The 20,150-nt window shown below is 44.0% G+C and overlaps 1 protein-coding gene across 1 annotated transcript; it reads left to right on the forward strand.

Moving 5' to 3' along the window:
• Positions 1-737: 737 nt before the first annotated feature.
• LOC146644505 (solute carrier family 26 member 6-like) lies at positions 738-19,902 on the forward strand. Its single transcript, XM_085394347.1, has 19 exons — positions 738-923; positions 1,645-1,784; positions 2,045-2,155; positions 3,130-3,302; positions 3,417-3,581; positions 5,406-5,558; positions 5,772-5,854; positions 6,226-6,373; positions 13,328-13,441; positions 13,895-13,972; positions 14,091-14,186; positions 14,292-14,398; positions 14,506-14,575; positions 18,280-18,372; positions 18,531-18,638; positions 18,732-19,040; positions 19,126-19,180; positions 19,400-19,530; positions 19,655-19,902. Exons 1-19 carry the CDS (start codon positions 784-786, stop codon positions 19,679-19,681), a joined length of 2,301 nt encoding a protein of 766 aa, XP_085250473.1. The 5' UTR covers positions 738-783; the 3' UTR covers positions 19,682-19,902.
• The last annotated feature ends 248 nt before the right edge of the window (positions 19,903-20,150 follow it).

The raw sequence follows: 20,150 nt of genomic DNA on the forward strand, positions 1-20,150 counted from the left end.
ATACATAAGATTAGCTGGTGACATTTAGACCACGAGGGTGTTGCCTGTTTTTACTAGTCTGCCAGGTTCAAAGAAACATATCAGACACCGTAAGAAATATCTGGCATGGATTTTCTGCTGACAATGAAAATTATGTTATTTTATCTCTTTACTGAAGCTCAACAGCAATAAAGATAATAGATAAACAATAAAGATAGTAAACATTTCTAAATGTACAATGACAATAAAAGGTTATTCTATTCTAGAAAGTGTTTATAGATGATTTAGAAGCAGATTATGAGAGAATGGTTCAGAATAGAATAGAATAGAAATATCCCTTATTGTCCCTCACTGAGGAAATACACTTTACGGAAGAAAAATAAAATTAAAATAAAATTGAGTAAGTGTTTAAAAAAACCTCTGTATTAATGCACATTCGTTACATTATACAACACGTGTTCTGTTTTTCAGTTGCAGTTTTCTGCAGTTTCTGCAATTCATCCTTTTAAGTTACTTTTAGCAAATTATTTGCCATAGGCCAACACACATGTATGTTCACACAGACACACTTTACATCAGGTGTGTGCAAGTGTGCAGTCAGGGACATGCGGGGAGGTGGATCTTCTCTTACCAGGATGGAAAAGGAACAGTCACTCCCACAGACGCATTATTACAGAACACTGAGGGGGGTTCGTTCTCTTCACACAGTGGTGACACCTGTAACTGTCCGTACCACTCAAGAGGACCCTCAAAACAAACCCAACTTTACAGAGGTCTCGGACATTTGCTCAAGTAGACAAGGACATGGAGGAGAAGGACTTGCAATCCGTTGAGTATTTTGTGAAGAGGGAGGTTCTGGATGAGTTATGCCTGGATGAAGTGGCTCAAAAAGAGACCTGGTCCACTAAACTGACACTGGGTGATCAGGTGAAAGAGCCCCTGAGGTAATTTTTTTTAAAAGACATGGGAAGTTATCGCAAAGACAAAGGGTTAGGGTTAGAACTTCTCAACATTTAAAAGATATTAATGAAGTGAGCTAAAGAGCTGAGAATGAGTTTGCATGTTTAGATAGAGGTTTGACTTGTCTGGTTGGTTAACTGTTTTGTTATCTCAAAGCAAAGTTCATCATTTTTGAAAATTTTCCCTGGTTAACCTTTAAAACAACTTGTGATACAGCACATCATATCTGACCATAAAAGTGATACTGATGAATCACAAAAGCAATTATTGACAGTTCAATTACATGAATTCATAACTGTTAACGCGTCAACATGGCAGAGGAGGTCGAGACTTACTTTATTACCTTACATATTTCTTTGGGACAAAGAAGGCAAATATTCATGCAGGAGAAAGGCAATTAATTATTTTATTTATTTATTTTTGTTAAATACTTAGTTATTACTCCATGGAAGCTTATCACATTTCTACCCTAAGCCACAGTGACTTAATCTTTTACAGCCCCAGCTGATAAAAAGCTGATAAAAGATGTAACAGGTGGTACAGTTCACAAGTTACATTGTCAGTCTTTTTGTATATATCCCTCTTCAGCAGACTAATAGATATAAAAAGGTACATAGATATTCTTTATTTATTTAAGCTTAAAACTACAAACTACAAAGTCGATATCAGCACTTAAATTGTGTTTTTCTGGAATGACTGTTGCAGATGTTCGGTGCCCAGGCTGAAACACATACTTCTAACCTGGGTCCCTGTTCTCAGCTGGTTGCCTCGTTACTCCATCAGAGAAAATGCCTTAGGAGACCTGATTTCTGGCTGCAGTGTCGGCATCATGCATCTGCCGCAGGGTTTGTATGTGGGAATTTGTGCACTTGAGGGAGCTCACTCTTTAGCCACACAAATTCAGTACAAATGTTTGTAATAGAAGCAGCTACCTTAATTTTATCCAAATCTGAAGACAATAATTAGGACACAGGCTGATATCAATTCTCCCACCCCACTCTAATCAGTAAACAGAAAAAGGATGTTTCTATCAATCTTTTAAGCAACCAAAATGTGTCTGAAGGACTTTAAGCTGACATATATGCGTTCTATCTTCTTTAAAAAGGCATGGCATATGCTCTTCTGGCTTCCCTGCGACCAGTGTATGGCCTTTACACCTCCCTCTTCCCAGTGCTGGTCTACTTCATCTTCGGTACATCGAGACACATTTCTATAGGTAAGTGATGTGGAAAATGTCTGTTTTCCTAATTCAAAAAAGCTTTAACATCATTGCTAATCTGTCTTGATGCATTCTCAATCATCCAGGTAAGTAAATCTCCAAAAAGTGATTCTGTTCATCTGGACGTAGCGTTTTCAGTGGGAGAAACTGTCATGGATAGTGAGGCAGACTCAGGCGCAGACCACAGTTTGATTTGTGAAACATGGAAGACATCATGGATTTTCATATTGTGAGGGAGCTTCAGCTTCACAGAGACAGGGTTGACTAGGGCAGAGATCTCAAAAGGACCGATGAAATTGGGTGTAAGTTTTTTGAATTCGGTCCTGACGGGAACAAAGCGGGTAGAGAGCCACACCTTCTGACCGGCAGAGTATTCGGGTGCTTGGGTCCAGTGCCAGTCTGCGATGCGTTTGTTGTTCTCCTTTGTGCGTAGTGGCCCGCCAAACCCGTCGACACCTGCGTAGATGAGCCTGGACGGAGGGTACAGAGTGCTCACCTTCCACAGCAGGAAATAGGGAAGGCTGATATCCCAAGGAAGCTTCGAATGGGACACCTACTGTACCTCTGTGCCAAGTTTAATCCAGATTTACTGTAAAATTCCTCAGAAATTAAATGACATTTATATTCAATTCAATACAGCCAATACACTACAATTATGCCAATTTCCTAAATTCATTAAAAATCATCCTGAATAGTTGATGTCCAGCTTTCAACACATCCCTCCTCTGGGACACCTACTGTACCTCTGTGCCAAGTTTCATACAGATTTACTGTAAAATCTGTATGAACTAACCCTAACCTGCAGTCAGCTGAGACTGAAGAAGTCACTCGGATGAGTGTCGAAACGTTTCTCCCACTGAAAACGCTACGTCCAGATGAACAGAATCAACCTTTTGGAGCATTGCTAATCTGATTCTTCCATGTCTCTATGAATATCTGTGTGTCCACATGGCTGTATTTTGTATGCTCAGGTACATTTGCTGTGATCAGCATCATGGTCGGGAGTGTGACAGAAAGGCTGGCACCTGACAGTAACTTTATTGTGAATGGCACTAATGGGACGGAAACTGTGGACATCGATAAACGCGATGCTTACAGAGTACAGGTGGCATGTTCCCTCACAGTCTTGACAGGAATCTTTCAGGTGTGTGTCTATTTTGTGTGTCAGACGTACAGCTTTTAGTGAAGTGATGAGCAAACCTTTCAGGGCATATTTCACCTCCTTTCCTTCACTGACTTTGTCATTTTACATCCTAAGATTCTGTTGGGTGTGGTGAGGTTTGGCTTCGTGGTCACCTACCTCTCTGAGCCCCTCATTCGTGGCTACACCACAGGATCGGCATGCCACGTGTGTGTCTCCCAGCTCAAGTACCTGTTTGGAATCACACCGTCTCGCTTCACTGGCCCCCTCTCCCTCATTTATGTGAGTGTGTTAATCATTATCTATCCAATTCACACTTAAGTACACTAACATTTTAAATTGCTGTCACTATTTATTTACTTTTTGTGCTACTTTGACCTTTACGATTAAACATTTAAAAAATTAATTTTGCAAAGTTAAAAATTTATATCATTAACCTTTCTTTAATGACTGCACTGGACTAATTACAACAGTTTTATGATGCCTGCACCTACATAAATGGATGAGTTATTCCTATTACCTTTGTAAATAAATACAAAGTTTGTGTGTTTGTGTCCTTGAGTGCAACAAAGTGCATGATATAAAATACTATAAGAACATGGCTTTTAGAGTAAAAGTTTTGCTTGGCCAGTAATGCCAGAAAAGAGCTTCATGAAATATACCAGTCCAATTACAGTCACCAGTATGGTTCCAGTAGCTGAAGCTAATCTCACTGGAGCTATGCAGGGAATTACAGGAGCTTACATGCTAGATGTTATTACACACATATCAGATTAGATGAAGTTGTAATTTTACCTGCTGTAATGAGACAATATTGAACTTGGAAACACACTTTGAAGAAGTCAGATCAAGCAGTTTAAGAGAATACACACATGCCTCCAGTAACACTGTGAGAAACCCTGGAGTCATTTTTGACCAGGACATGTACTTCAACCCACATATTAAACAAATATGTAAGACTGCGTTCTTCCATTTGCGCAACATCTCTAAAATTAGAAATATCCTGTCTCAGAGTGACGCTGAAAAACTAGTTCATGCATTTATTACTTCCAGGCTGGACGACTGTAATTCATTATTATCAGGATGTCCAAAAAACTCACTGAAAAGCCTTCAGCTAATCCAAAATGCTGCAGCAAGAGTCCTGACAGGGACTAGAAAGAGAGAGCAGATTTCTCCTGTTTTGGCTTCCTGTTAAATCCAGAATTCAAAATCCTGCTCCTCACATACAAGGTCTTAAATAATCAGGCCCCATCTTATCTTAATGACCTTGTAGTACCATATCACCCTATTAGAGCACTTTGCTCTCGCTCTGCAGGCCTACTTGTTGTTCCTAGAGTATTTAAAAGTAGAATGGGAGGCAGAGCCTTCAGTTTTCAGGCCCCTCTTCTGTGGAACCAGCTTCCAGTTTGGATTCAGGAGACAGACACTATCTCTACTTTTAAGATTAGGCTTCAAACTTTCCTTTTTGCTAAAGCATATAGTTAGGGCTGGACCAGGTGACCCTGAATCCTCCCTTAGTTATGCTGCAATAGACATAGGCTGCCGGGGATTCCCATGATGCATTGAGTTTTTCCTTTCCAGTCACCTTTCTCACTCACTATGTATTAACAGACCTCTCTGCATTGAATCATATCTGTTATTAACCTCTGTCTCTCTTCCACAGCATGTCTTTTATCCTGTCTTCCTTCTCTCACCCCAACCAATCACAGCAGATGGCCCCGCCCCTCCCTGAGCCTGGTTCTGCCGGAGGTTTCTTCCTGTTAAAAGGGAGTTTTTCCTTCCCACTGTCGCCAAAGTGCTTGCTCATAGGGGGTCATATGATTGTTGGGTTTTTCTCTGTATCTATGAAGCGCCTTGAGGCGACTTTTGTTGTGATTTGGCGCTATATGAATAAAATTGAATTGAATTAGACAGGCACAAGTTTGCTTTAAATTAACTTGCTTCAGACACAAAGATGGCTGGGTTTAAGTGGAAGCTGCATTTTGATGACATGTATTCCTCACTGCTGGAGATTTCTGCTGACTTTAAGTACTAGCCGAATTTCCAGTCCTCTTGTACTATCATTGTTTGTATTGCCTTACTTGTTTGTTTTTCTTCTTTTCACAGACTGTGTTGGACATTTGCAGCCTGCTGCCGCAGACTCAGGTGCCAGAGCTGGTGGTCAGCCTGGTGGCACTCGCTGTTCTCATTGTGGTCAAAGAAATCAATGACTGCTACCGACAGAAGCTGCCGTTGCCTATTCCAATAGAGCTCGTAGTTGTAAGTCTTCCTTTTAGTTTTTCTTTCATCCTTTCTCTGCCAGTAAAACAGCAGGTGTATTGATTTATGCACCCAGCAGGGAGCGTCTTGACACCAATGATCACACTAGACCCAGGGAACGCTATAGTTGCACACGAAAGGGGCTGTTTGCAAGAAAGAAATATAAAAAGAACTAATGATACTGGAGTGACATTGTTTTTTTTTAATCAACAGGTCATAGCAGCAACAATCATTACACATTTCTGTGAACTTCCTAGTAAATACAACATTGACGTGGTTGGAGAAATTCCCAGTGGGTAAGCTCATCTTTGTGTGGAAATAAAGTGCTGGAGTAAACCCAGGGCACAAAATTTCCTCCCTTTTCATTTCTGCCAGAAATCCAGAATTTGTTGATAAGACTGTCACACAATCTGCAAAGAAGTGTGTGTGTAACAGCGTGTCTCCTGAAGGCTCCTGTTATGGAAAAATCCAGGTTTCCCCACGGAAGCCATAAAACAGCGTGGGGTAAACACTAGCCATAATAGGAGATTAATGTCATACATGTATACAACAGCTACTGGCCTTTAAAGAGGGATTCATAAAATTTAATTTGACGTGTTTCTAAATTATTAAACAGATTCATGTGTGTGTCACTGATAAAACAGCTCACGTTTTTCTTCTGCTCCAGGCTCAAGGCCCCTCGTGCTCCAGATACCACTTTCTTCTCAGGCGTTATAGGAGATGCTTTTGCTGTGGCCATTGTGGGCTTTGCCATCAACATTTCTCTGAGCAAAACATTTGGCCTCAAATATGGCTACAAGGTGGACAGCAACCAGGTGAGGAAAGCATACACGCACAGTGGCCTGCACAAACAGTACAAGCAGTCCTCTGACTCTCTCATAACAAGGAGGAGTACAACTTTGGCCTAAAATTAGACTTTACTCTGTAGTCTGCTATTCCTGCCACATTAGTGGAAACAATCACTCAGGTTGTCACTGATCAAGCTTTGGCCCAGCTGCATAGGCTTCTGTTCATTTTGCTTCAGGTGCTTAGTTCATTGAAATAAATTTACTTCAGCTAATGCTTTAGAAAAGTAGTGTCAAACATAAGGCCCCGGGGCCAGATTCAGTCTGTCAAAGACTCCAATTTGACCCGCTGGACAGCTTTACCAAATATAATGCAGGGCATAAATTTTAAAATGTAAATGTCTTTTAAATGTATTTTCTTTTTTTTCTTTTTTTACCAACTTCCCTATGGCTATTCATACTACATCAAAGTAATTAATAAACAAATAACCAATTAAATAAAGGAAAAGTTCCTGCAATTTCTGTATCTGCTACACTGGCAGAAAGGGGAGTTTTATTAGTTTGGCCCATTTAGGATCAAACTGTGCTGGATTTGGCCCCAGATGTCAAACGATTTTTGACATCCCTGCATTAGAATAAATAACCAAAGCATTATATTCTTAGATCTTATGCTTAGATTGTAGTCTCAGACAGTGTGAGCTGCAACAAAAATACTTGTCTACATTGTTTCATTAACTCTTATTGTTTTTTCTAAAGCTTCAAAGAGAGAGATTACGCTATTCATGCAGTGCATTTTTATTTATTCACTTAGTTCTAACTAGTAGTGCAATTTTGGGAAATGGCTTTCTCTTATTTCTTCAGCACCCTCCAGAGTTATTTAAAGTGTCACAGGTGTCTGAATTACCCAAATAATAATAACAGACTATAATTGAATCAGTCAGTTACATGATTCAATGTTAAAATAAAAAGATACATTGTGTGAAACAAGAAGAAATTAAATGAGTTACAAGCAGTACAGAAGCATCACTTTCGATTTTTTGCTTGTTCTTTGTAACCTGATTAATAATTCCCCATGCAAACTCATGTCCTGGAACTGAACTGCACTGTTTATAATTTGCTGGTAAATCAGGTTTTGTAATCAGTTCATTAGAGAAATGATTAATGTTTGGTTAAATTAGATGCATGCAAAAAAAAAAAGAACCTGGATGTTTTGTTTTTTAAATGCCAAAACAAACATAGAGGTGTATTAAAAACAGTGTTGGGCAAGTTACTTTTAAAAAGTAACGATTTATAGTAACTAGTTGCTTCTTCAAAAAAGTAACTGAGTTAGTAACTGAGTTACAATATTCTAAAAGTAATTAATTACTTGAAAAGTAACTATTGCGTTACTTTAAAAAAATGTTTAACCCTCTGGGGTTCAGGGTATAATTGGCAGGTGTTCTATATTCAATTAAATTTTATTTACACAGCACCAAATCACAACAACAGTCGCATCAAGGTGCTTCATATTGTAAGGTAGACCCTACAATAATACATACACGGAAAGTATGCTCACAGGCCTCCATTGCACTGGAGGCTTGTGAGCATACTTTTTTTTACCATGTTGTGCAAAGTAATGAGCAGTAGAACAAAGCACATTGTCCTCTAGTATAATGAGGAGGAAGAATCAATGATCAGGAAGATCGAGGGTTAGAAGATAAAGAAAATATTGTCAATATTTAGAGCACATGCTACCCTTTCTCTGAAAAAGCACATCACCCACCTGCAGAAGTGGAAGAAGGCTATGTGAAGAAAAGTGATGAAGAATCTGAACTATGTTCAAGTAGGTTCTCAGGCATCCAGGACATGGTAGTCTGAGGAGCTTGGAAAGAAAGTGACTGGGCTTCTTGAAGTTTCTTGAATTTTCAGAATGTGAAACTGAAATAGAAGATGTGTCAGAGGACTACACATCATCCATTTCAATTATGATGAAGACAAAGAATCAAGCAAGAAAGAGGAGTCAGCTGAGACAGAGGAATATTTGCAGTAATGTGAGGAAACAGAGGTGAAGGGAGCCACCAGGCTGAAGAAGGAGTCCTATCGGGCTTGGTTAGCCTGTGGGACTCCGGAGGCACCCGACAGGTATCGACAGGCCAAGCGGAGTGCGGCTCGGGCAGTGGCTGAAGCAAAAACTCGGGTGTGGGAGGAGTTCGGAGAGGCCATGGAAAAAGACTTTCGGACTGCCTCGAAGAGATTCTGGCAAACCGTCAGGCGTCTCAGGAGGGGAAAGCGGTGCTCTACCTGCACTGTGTATAGTGCTGGTGGAGCGCTGCTGACTTCGTCTGAGAAAATTGTCAGGCGGTGGAAGGAATACTTCGAGGACCTCCTTAATCCCACTGACACGTCTTCCGAGGAGGAAGCAGAGTCTGGGGATGAGGGGAATGACCCGCCAATTTCCGGGGGCGAGGTCACTGAGGCAGTTAAACAACTCCTTGGTGGCAGAGCCCCTGGTGTTGATGAGGTCCGCCCCGAGTTCCTGAAGGCTCTGGACATTGTAGGGCTGTCCTGGTTGACACGTCTCTACAATGTTGCGTGGAGATCAGGGGCAGTACCTGTGGACTGGCAGACCGGGGTGGTGGTCCCCATCTTTAAGAAGGGGGACCGGAGGGTGTGTTCCAACTACAGGGGGATCACACTCCTCAGCCTCCCTGGGAAAGTCTATGCCAGGGTGCTGGAAAGGAGAGTTCATCCGCTAGTCGAACCTCGGATACAGGAGGAACAATGCAGTTTTCGTCCTGGTCGCGGAACACTGGACCAGCTCTTTATCCTCTCGAGGATACTTGAGGGTGCATGGGAGTTTGCCCAACCAGTATACATGTGTTTTGTGGACTTGGAGAAGGCATTCGACCGTGACCCTCGGGGTGTCCTGTGGGAGGTGTTGCGGGAGTATGGGGTGTCTGGCCCATTGCTACGGGCCATTCGATCCCTATACAACCGTTGCAAGAGCTTGGTTCGCATTGCCGGCAATAAGTCGGACTCGTCCCGGTGGGTGATGGGCTCCACCAGGGCTGCCCTTTGTCTCCGGTTCTGTTCATAATTTTTATGGACAGGATTTCTAGGCGCAGCCAAGTGGCGGAGGGCTTTCGCTTTGGTGGCCTCAGAATCTCATCTCTGATTTTTGCGGATGATGTGGTTCTGTTGCCTTCATCGGGTGAGGGCCTCCAGCTCGCACTGGAACAGTTCGCAGCCGAGTGTGAAGCAGCGGGAATGAGGATCAGCACCTCCAAATCTGAGGCCATGGTTCTCAGCCGAAAAAGAGTGCCCACTCCGGGTCGGGGATGAGTTCCTGCCCCAAGTGGAGGAGTTCAAGTATCTCGGGGTCTTGTTCGTGAGTTTGGGAGAAGGGAGCCGGAGATCGACAGATGGATTGGTGCGGCGGCTGCAGTGATGCGGATGCTGCACTGGTCCGTCGTGGTGAAGAGGGAGCTGAGTGTAAAAGCGAAGCTCTCAATTTACCGATCGATCTACGTCCCTACCCTCACCTATGGCCACGAGCTGTGGTTAGTGACCGAAAGAACGAGATCGCGGATACAAGCGGCGGAAATGAGCTTCCTCCGAAGGGTGGCTGGCCTCTCCCTTAGAGATAGGGTGAGAAGTTTGGCCATCCGGGAGGGGCTCAGAGTAGAGCCGCTGCTGCTCCACATCGAAAGGAGCCAGCTGAGGTGGTTCAGGGCATCTGACAAGGATGCCCCCTGGGCGCCTCCTGGGTGAGGTGTTCCAGGCATGTCCCACCGGGAGGAGGCCCCGGGGCAGACCCAGGACACGCTGGAGAGATTATATCTCTCGGCTGGCCTGGGAATGCCTTGGTGTTCCCCCGGATAAGCTGGAGGAGGTGGCTGGGGAGAGGGAGGTCTGGGCCTCTTTGCTTAGGCTGCTGCCCCCGCGACCCGGCCTCGGATAAAGCAGATGAAGATGGATGGATGGATGGATGGATGGATGGATGGATGGATGGATGGATGGATGTATGTGAGGAAACATTGATCTGGTCTTCTATCCTTCCCAGTGACAGACGATACATGACTCTCTCATGTGCCACAGAGAAAGACAATCTACCACAGTCCAAGCACATATGCCAGGTCCCATACTCCTTCAGTCGCTTTTCTACTCGAGCACTGAAAGCATTATACACAGTGTATTATGCTTTAACTTTCTCACTAAAGTTCAACATACAGGACTCTGTAGTTAGTCAGATAGTCAAAATAATCTGAACATTTAAATATTTTATTGTCTTGTTTTATTTTCGCTCAAAACAGAGTGTACTTTATGTAAACAAGGCCTGGTGGCCCTAAAATGTATAATGTAGGGTAAATTTTGGGTTAATGTGTTGGTCTTAAGTAAAACTCAGGTGTAACACTGAATTGATTGACAATTTATACTTTATACTTTAAAAAACAGTCAAATGAAATGGGGACATTTTTGACCCCTGAGGACCACAGGTGTATGGAAATCGGGAGGATATTATGAGGGTTAATGAATCATATTTCATAACTTTAAATGCAAGTACAAATTGTCAATTTTAAAATCATATGCACAAGTTATTTGCATCCATTTACCTTTTACCCTTGTTTTAAATAACCATTTCAAACTATTTACAGAACAATCAGCTGTTCTTCAATAAGATGCCACAAATTATTTGTGCCTCTCCAAAAACATCATTTCTGTCCACTATAAAGGAAACATCACAGCCTGATACCTGCAGGTGTGACAGCAGCAGGTGTATCACTCCTGTTTCTACCTGGAGACAGCAGTCGCCTCATTGTTCTGACACACAACACAAAACTATCCACAACACTACACACTAACTACACAAGACAACACATTAACTACACACTCCAAACACGCTAAACGTCACAAATCTCTCACGTCTCAAAACTCACTCTCTCTCTCTTTTTCTGCTGTCTTTCTCTCTCTCTCCTAAAACTTCCCCTTTTTTATTTTTTTTTTATTTTTTTTTTGGGGGGGGGGGGGTCATAGGCAGAGAGTGCTCTGCGCTGTCCTTAGACAGTAAACGTGACGAAACTATTGAGGAAAAAACAGGCGTATATATTGTTAATCATGACTCTGGTTTTACGTGGCCTATCAACACAATTTATAAACTGGTATATGTCACCTTGTTGCTTTGTCTTTAAGTGGTCATGTAAGGCTTACCACAACTACTTTTTTCTTCCTCAGTCAAACAGCAGCACTCATGCGATTGTTTTGCCCCCTGAGCTCCAGGTCTCGTGCTAGACCAGGGGTCGGCAACCTGCGGCTCCGGAGCCGCATGCGGCCCTTTAGTCCTTATAGTGCGGCTCCGCGTGGTTTGGGAAAATAAATTTTATTTAGCTGAAGTGTATTTTATTTATGTTAGTTCTTTTTTAACTTGTAGTTCTAAATTGGAAGATTATTGTGATATTGAAATATAAAAATAAAATTATATTCTATTATTTTTTCATCGCTCAAAATAAGCGTCACACTGGCGGAAGCCGGTATACCCGCCGAAACGTCGTGCATTTATCGAGATTTTTAACCCCAGGTAGCCCAAATATGGCTCTTCGGATCCACATTATGTCAGCAGCTATTCTCCACCGTGAACTATGTTAAAAACAAACATCGCTCACGCCTCACAGATGACAGCTTACAGTCCTGCGTAAAGATGAAAGTGACTTCGTACAGCCCCGACCTGCAGACACTGTGCGCAGAGGTTCAGGAGCAGAAGTCCCATTGTAAACATATCACGGCAGACCCGACGATGTTTGTATGAACACGCTTTTCAGCATCTCTTTATTGACCACTTTTCACACACGGTTGCTGTACGCATACAGCCGACTGCAGCTTTGCAGCTCACAGCCCAACACACACCAACACAACAGCAGAGAGAGCACAGACGTAAAGGCGGCGAGTCGTGACTGCGGGTGCTCAGGTGCGTCTTCCTCCCCTGCAACGGCGCTGCAGACCACGCCCTGCCACACACATTAAGCAGGTAAAATACATATTTAGGCAGAATTTTGCAAATATCTATTTTTCATCTTTTAGCAGCATAGAGCTTTTTTTCCAATTATTTTTTAAAAGTCAGTTCAAGGCTCCAAAATCCCAAAGGCGATATAAGGGTGGCGGCTCACAACAGTTTTTGTTTGCTGGATCATTTTAGTTCAGCTGGGTGTCTTTCCTTTTGTTATATTTCTTTAAGAGTTCAAAATGTGTTAATTACATAAATAAAATGTAATTTTCTCTGTAGCACTTCATGGATTTCATAAGGAACACACCTTAGTTGTTCACACAAAGCATAAATGTAAAAAACAATATATACAGTATTATCTTCATTTTAGATGTCAAAAAGTGTTTTCTTTTGCGTGGAACCCGGGTCCAAATGGCTCTTTGGGTGTTAAGTGAGCCCTGTTGCAGAGCGCGCAGCTGCTTAAAGCTGTAGCGTCCACATTACTTACGTAGTCAGCTACTTCCATGCAACTGATATAAGATGCGGTAAGCTGAACACAGCTTCAACCGTCTGTTTGTTGAAAAATAGTAACGGACTATTTTTCTTGTTAGTAACTGTAACGGCGTTGTAACGATAGGAATAGTAATTAGTTAGATTACTCGTTACTGAAAAAAGTAACGCCGTTACTTGTAACGCCGTTATTCCCATCACTGATTAAAAATCATTCTGTTGTTTGCACACTTTGACACACGTGCAGAGCTATTTAACTGGGATCAGAGGCAATGTGTGAACAGTCAAATGCTCTAAGGGCGAGACTGCTAAAAAATTAAAGCCCAACACGCTTTTTTGCAATCAGGAATCTTAACTACTGCGACCACGTCTCTCAGCGTGGCAGTGACGTGCTGGCCTGGTCAAAAAAATTAATAAGGAGTGCACTGATGTCATTGACCCAAAAGTTGTGCTGACCTGAAGTCACATCAATACCATTAACCAAAGTGTTGCGTCTTGTCTGCCTTTTGTCTTTCCAGGAGCTCGTCGCGTTGGGTCTCAGTAACACTATTGGTGGATTTTTTCATTGTTACTCTGTAACTTCCTCGTTGTCACGGAGTCTTGTCCAGGAGAGCACAGGGGGCAAGACACAAGTAAAAACAACTACTTCTGTGATCGAACAGCACAAACTGCAACTGTGCAAACAATTCAGGCACTAAAATAAGAAAAAAGGATGAGGAAGAACAGTTTTTTTATAAATTAATCTTCAAATATACAGGAAAAAAAATCAGTATTTGATGTGACAAACATAAGATTTTAAACACATCCATTTAAACTGTTAACACACACAGACGTATGGCAGGTAAGTCATTAGAGACCCTCGGGTCATGGATTGAGGGTCATCTGCCTTCATGATGATCTTACATTGAAGGGTAAGAAGGAAAACTTCTGGACTGGCTGAATCATTTGCACAGACATTTACAACAAATTACACCTGATTTTTATGGTCATCTTGAGACCATTTATTGTGTGTGTGTGTGTGTGTGTGTGTGTGTGTGTGTGTGTGTGTGTGTGTGTGTGTGTGTGTGTGTGTGTGTGTTTGGAAGGTTGCGGGGGTGATTTCCTCCATCATTGTGCTGATCACAGTTTTGAAAATAGGTCCTCTCTTTGAAGATCTCCCCAAGGTAACACTCTCCTTCCTGAGCCATTTCTTGCTAATGATCGCCATCCCTCCTGGCAGTTTCTGAGCCGGTGAGGTTATGGGTATGCGTGATTTCATTAGTGTCTGTGTTTGCTCCTCAGGCCGTCTTATCCACAATCGTGTTTGTGAACTTGAAAGGAATGTTTAAGCAGTTTATGGATGTCTCTTTGCTGTGGAAGACCAACAAGGTTGACTTGGTAAGACTTAATCCTCTTTAGCAGGCACTCTGCTCAGCTGAATACTGTGTGACCTTTGTGGCACCGTGGACCTTGTTAACGTTTCGTGTTCATACCGCCCTCTAGCTGGTGTGGCTTGTAACATTCATAAGCACCATCGTGCTCAACTTGGACCTGGGCCTGGCTGTCTCCGTTGCGTTTTCCATGCTTACTTTCATCTTCAGAACACAACTGTAACTACACAACTCTAATTAGTAATGTCTATGCAATCACGATGAGGTACTTAAATGAGATGCAGGGAAATTGTTGGTGTAATTTTGACATTTTTAATGCCTTTCAGACCACGTTACTCAATCTTGGGCAACTTACCAGGCACTGAACTTTATCTGGACACAGACACCTACAAGGAGGTAAATTAAATATAAAATAAAGTTTAAGCTGGCCCAAATTCTAATAACAACAATAAATATATTACTTGAGGAAATTAACCATGCATATAGTGGTAGATTTTTAAAAATCTGAGTTTTAGAATTCTCCACTTCTCCACTAGTTAAACTAATATCAACTTTAAGGAAGCGACTGAAAGGCTACTAGTTGAAATGAAAGACACCACTAGACTGACGCATGAACGTGTGAAACAGAGTGCTCAACAAGTTTGTTGGACCACCACTCAGTGTTTATGTCTTAAAGTAATAGTGGGGCTAGAATCTGTCGTTACGTTTCTGTAATCCAAGCTGTTCAATCAAAAACATATTTTTAATGCTTAAATATAATTATTGTTGTTATCCATGATTTTTTTTTTTTTTTTTTGCCTGTCCCGTTTGGCTCTTTTGCCATCAGAATTGTTGTCTAAAGGCAAAGAAAGATGCCCAACGGATTTACTTTACCAAATTGACCATCCCAGCCTTGCCATAATGGTCCATTTGATTCACCTTTTATTGTTTATTTTATTTTCACTTACTGAATATGGGACAGACTTGACTGGGGGAAAGAAGGGGAGAAAGAAAGAGGGAAAGAGAAACAGCTGAGAAGAGGGACGGGGGAGAAGGGCAAAAACCAAAAACCAACAGAATGAGCAGAAAAAAAAAGAAGAAAAAAAGAAAAAAAATGCATATATCAATCACCTGGGTCACCTGCTGAGAAAGAAAAAAGAAAACAAGCAGAAGAGAACAAGAGTAATAGAATAAACAACATCACAATGATATATGGGAATATGACAGTAAATACTAAATATTAAACATTATTGTGCAGCACATAAGATCAACAGAACACAGTGTGCTTTGAGGTAGGAGCCAAAAAGGGTGTAGTTTGTGGGTGTGATCACCCGTGTGTACACCTGTGAGCATGGACGCGCTTGTTTTTAAAAGGTTCCTTCATGTAATGATCTGCTAGAGGGTGTGGGGGGGCCACAGCCCCGTCCTCCAGGGCATGAAGCAGGTATGGAGGAGATCAAAACTCCAGACATCCAGAGGCCCCCAGAACACAAGAGACCAAGGAAGACCAACAGAGGGGCAGCCGCGCCACTGTCCCAGAAAGAGCTGAGGAGAGTCCCAGATGAGGGCTCACTCAGCAGCCGCGGAGCAGAAACCAGGGGGAGTTGCAGTGACGCGCCCGTGAGCTCCGCCGGCAGCCAGCTGTGCCTGAGTGACCGAGCCCCAGGCCGAGAGGCCGGGGGCACCCCACCTCCGAAGTGGCCCGAGCAAGCCCCAGGCTCCAGGCCCCGATAAGCGGCCGCCAAGGAGTGAGCCGGTGTGTACCTGGACGCCCATCCCCGGACACAAAGAACCACCAACGCACCGATGTCTGAGGGAGTCCGCCACTGGCAGGGGAAGTGGTGGTGGGGGGAGATAGGCCTCCAAACCTTGGAGGGCCTGAGATGTCCCCAGAGAGGTGGCGCCTGACACCCAACCTGACATATAGACACAGACATACAGGCACACACAGATACAAACATCCATTCCCACCCTCATGCTCTCATATGCACTTACTCCACACTCAACCAACGTGGAGACAGACATAAAGAGACGCTGTACACACGATCACACTCCCCAAGCGTACTCTAAGCCCCGGGTCTAGGTACCCTTGCCCCTGGAGGGGGGGAACTGCACCCAGACCCAGGTGGTGTTACCCTTTTCCCTGCGGTGGGGGGAGGCAGACCGCCCCGACTCCGCAGCAGCAGGGAGGCCCCACACTCCAGACCGCAGTCGGACGGCCAACTCCTCCTCCTAGCCCCCCCGCTCCAGCAGGTCGCAGAGAATGGGGGTGAGAGAAGACTCCAAACCTCCCTCCACCCGCTCATTGTAGTGTTGATGCATGTGTGTTCTAAGGTGCATTTAAAACCCAGGAGGGCATGGAGCTACCTGCCAGAGAGCAGCAGGTAAGCGCATGGTCCCTCCTGCTGGCCCTCAATGTCTACGTGTATTTAACATTGAGAGGTGGGCAACGACGCCAGGGGTGGGGTGTACACCCTGATGGTACTTTGGACTCCGTGTATCGTGCCCACCCCCAAGATCCTATATGTATGTGTAATGAGAGTGTGAGTAATGTGAATGTCTAAGTTGTGGGATAAAATTGAGGCAGAGGCAGCCAGAAGGGGACAGGGGGGGGGGGGGGGGGGTAGCCTCCTCTGCACCCTGGTGACATACCCCTACTCCAAGGTCCTGCATGTGTGGATGGTTGTGGTGGAGCGGGAAGAGGGAGGCAGCTGGAGATGGGGAGGGAAGGAAGGGAGGGGCAAGTGACCCCTCCCTGGGGCCAGCTCCCCCGCTGACCCCAGTAGGCACCCCCATACTCCGCGACCCACCAGGGAAAGGGGGCCCATGCCCATCCAGACCGGGGCCCAGCGCAGCAGCGCCCCCCGGCCCCACAGAGCCCAGGACAGTCCACCCAACCCCACCACAGAGAAAACTGCACCCACCCCACCATCCACTCTTCTTCCAGACTACATGAGACAATAAACACCCAGGCTGAGATCTTCCTCCACCTCTCCTGTATCTCCCCCTCCTGTAGAGAGAGCCCCTGAGGAGAGGAAAGCTCCTGCAAGATGTGACAATCTTCCCCACCAGTTGAAGAGCCCCCCAGGTGGCTCGATGCACCGGCGGCACCCTGCTCCAGGGCTGGGCCCCCATGCACCCACCCGCCCATAACCCCGGCAACACACCAACCAGGACCCAAGCCCCCGAGGCCCGGCCCGGGCCCCAGCCCAGAGACGGAGCGCCCCCAGAACCTCACGCCCATCCCGGACCCACCCAGGGGCAACCAGGCTACCAGGTCAGTAACCCACGTCCGTCAGCACAGACCCTCCCCTAGTCCCGCTGCACGCAGCCGCGAGGAAACAGCCACCTGAGAGCCAACAGAGCCCCTAACCGGACATGACCGCTACCCCGGGTTGAGCCCCCCAAGGAAAATGCCTCCGGGGAACCCCCCGACGCCCTAAGCCTGTCCCTACCCCCACACCAATCACAACAGTGAAGGCGGGACCAAACTATCCATGATTTTTCAAATTGACTGTTTAACCAAAAAAGCAGCAAAAATAGTCCAGCGCATTATTTTTTTATTAGCATGCCAAATTGCAGCTACTTAGTTGCATCCTTTGACATGTTAGTTTTGAATGTTGTGCTTGGTTAACTTTTAGTGTCAAACAAGCTTTTGGCAAATTTTAAAATATTTTAATTTTCTTGTTTTTATGACAGGTGGTCAAACATGTTTGTTAAGCACTTCTGTATTAAAGGGTTTCCTAGACAAAAAAACAAGAGTAAACCTTGGCATGTTTGTTTAAACATTCAGATTTTTTTCCTAAATGTCTTCCTCCTGGAGCTGTAATCACAGCTTCACAGAATTGCAGACTTTTAGTTTTAACTAAATTAGGTTGTTCCCTTTCCATTTACACCGATTGCAGTAAGGTGGCAAGCGTGCAACTACCTTCTCTAGATGCTAATTTGTTTTGATTTACCCTGGTAGTGGGGCACTGTGAGTAAGGCTACATCTACTTACAATCATTAAGTGGTAGAGGAGCTCCGTTTAGTCAAACAACATCTGAGGAAAGCAGAAACTGCAAATGAAATAAGAGCAGGGTGTGAGTTTCTTAAACCTTCTAATGTGTGATTTCATGCAGGCAAAAGAGATTCCTGGAATTAAAATCTTCCGTTCATCTGCAACTATCTACTACACAAATGCCGAGATGTTCTTGGAGGTCCTGCAGGAGAAGGTATGTGGTTGCGTGTTCAATAATCTGTGCTCTGTGTGCGTATGTGTGAAATCTGCCTCTGCTTTCTACAGCACCCTCAATTGCTTTCACTATCTCTCTCACTCTTCTCACTTTCTCTCCTCTTTCTGTTTTAATGTGATGCTTGGCTCTTGTTGCAGACTGGAATCGAGATTGGGAAGCTGCTATCAGCAAAGAAGAAACGAGATGCAAAGCAGAAGCGTAGACAAGAGAAAGAGAAAAAGAAAACCAAGGAGGCAAAAAAACAAGTATGAGATCTGAAATTAAGGTTTTGCTAATTCTTCCAAAATATATCAGTAAGTCAGAATCTTTAGTCACTAAGTTGCACATTCTCTTTAAAGGAGTCCCAGATGAACATAGAAACTATCTCTGAAAGAACAAAAGGAGAGAGAAACGGGAATAGTGTGGACTTTAGCATGACAGAAACAGCTACAGATGGCCTTCATAAAGGCCAAATGAACTTGGCTTATGAACCTGACATAACCATGTCAGGTTCAGACTCAGCCACAGGTTCTGACCACATCACAGAGTTTTCTCGGCACGGCGATGAAGAGAAAAAACGGGCCTGCAAATCGGGCACGCACAGCATCATCTTGGACATTTCCACAACCAGCTTTGTGGACACAGTCACTGTGAAGACACTGAAAAATGTATGTGTGTGCCTGCTGAAATGTTATCATTTTTCTAACGGATGACAAAGAGAGAACTAACGTGAGATTTGTCCTTTTCTCCCAGATTTTCAGGGACTTTGGAGAAGTTGATTTGGACATCTACTTAGCAGGCTGCCAAGGTAAAGGACACATCGGACAAAAACAGAGACAGAGGGTTCTCCTTAATGCTGAATTAAGGCACTGAAGCTTAACATAATGAATGCGACAAGGTCATAGCCTCGGTGGAGCCCTGCTACGCCCTGTCAGATGACAATGACACATGAATATTTATTTAGATGACTACAATATGCTCTCTCATTGTCATGCATATTTCTCTCCATTTATGTGTGGTAAAACAGCTTGTGTCGTGGAACAGCTGGAAGCAGCGGATTTCTTCTCAGCCTCCATCCCAAAGAGCCGGCTGTTTATCACCGTCCACGATGCAGTGCTTTATATTCGCAAGAAACAGTGGAAGGCTTATTTTGTGCTTGTGGGTCACCATCAATACTTATCACACTTTTGACTTCTCTGTTTATTTATCACTTGCCATTGAAGAAATACATTCTTTGAGATATTTTCACACATTGAGCTCTGGATCTTCCAATTTCTTTCAGGATGTGTCCCGCAACACCCAGATGTGACCAGCAGGGGTCAGATTCACTCAAATTTAGCCCTCTTCCTCCTCCTCTTTTCAGGCTGCTTTCTGTTTCATCACTCACCATCGTCTCCTCCCCTTTCAGTAAAGGGAGAATGAACCACCTTGACATGGCGCCCGGTTGCTATGGAAACATAGGGAGCGGTTGCTGTGGCAACAGGCTTTTTATGATATCCTCTAATGAGATATACAGCAAGACGTCACTGCAGCTCTCTCACACTGTGTTGCATGCAAGGGACAGGGAAGGGGCGGGGCTTTAGTGGGAGAATGTAACAGTGGACTAATAGGAGTCTGTATTTATAGCCAGTGTGAGAGAGCAGAGTGTTAGAAAGAAAGGTTGACCCCAGAGGGACACTCATATGTGAGAGGCGTGCATCTACCAGTTGATATTTTTTTAAAGACAACAAAAGCCAAAAGTCTCCAACGCATAACCAATAAAATCTGAACAGTGTTAC

Source organism: Rhamphochromis longiceps, linkage group LG20 (genome assembly GCF_057381845.1).
Source record: "Rhamphochromis longiceps isolate RC_006_pf linkage group LG20, R_longiceps_female_GT1.1, whole genome shotgun sequence".
NCBI classification, from domain to species: domain Eukaryota; kingdom Metazoa; phylum Chordata; class Actinopteri; order Cichliformes; family Cichlidae; genus Rhamphochromis; species Rhamphochromis longiceps.

Bases quoted from the DNA above. Each gene is read 5' to 3' on its own strand.
- LOC146644505 (XM_085394347.1), top strand. From the start codon at position 784: ATGGAGGAGAAGGACTTGCAATCCGTTGAGTATTTTGTGAAGAGGGAG. The intron at 3,582-5,405 runs GTGAGTGTGTTA...TTCTTTTCACAG, and splicing joins GCCCCCTCTCCCTCATTTAT to ACTGTGTTGGACATTTGCAG. The intron at 6,374-13,327 runs GTGAGGAAAGCA...TTGTCTTTCCAG, and splicing joins ACAAGGTGGACAGCAACCAG to GAGCTCGTCGCGTTGGGTCT.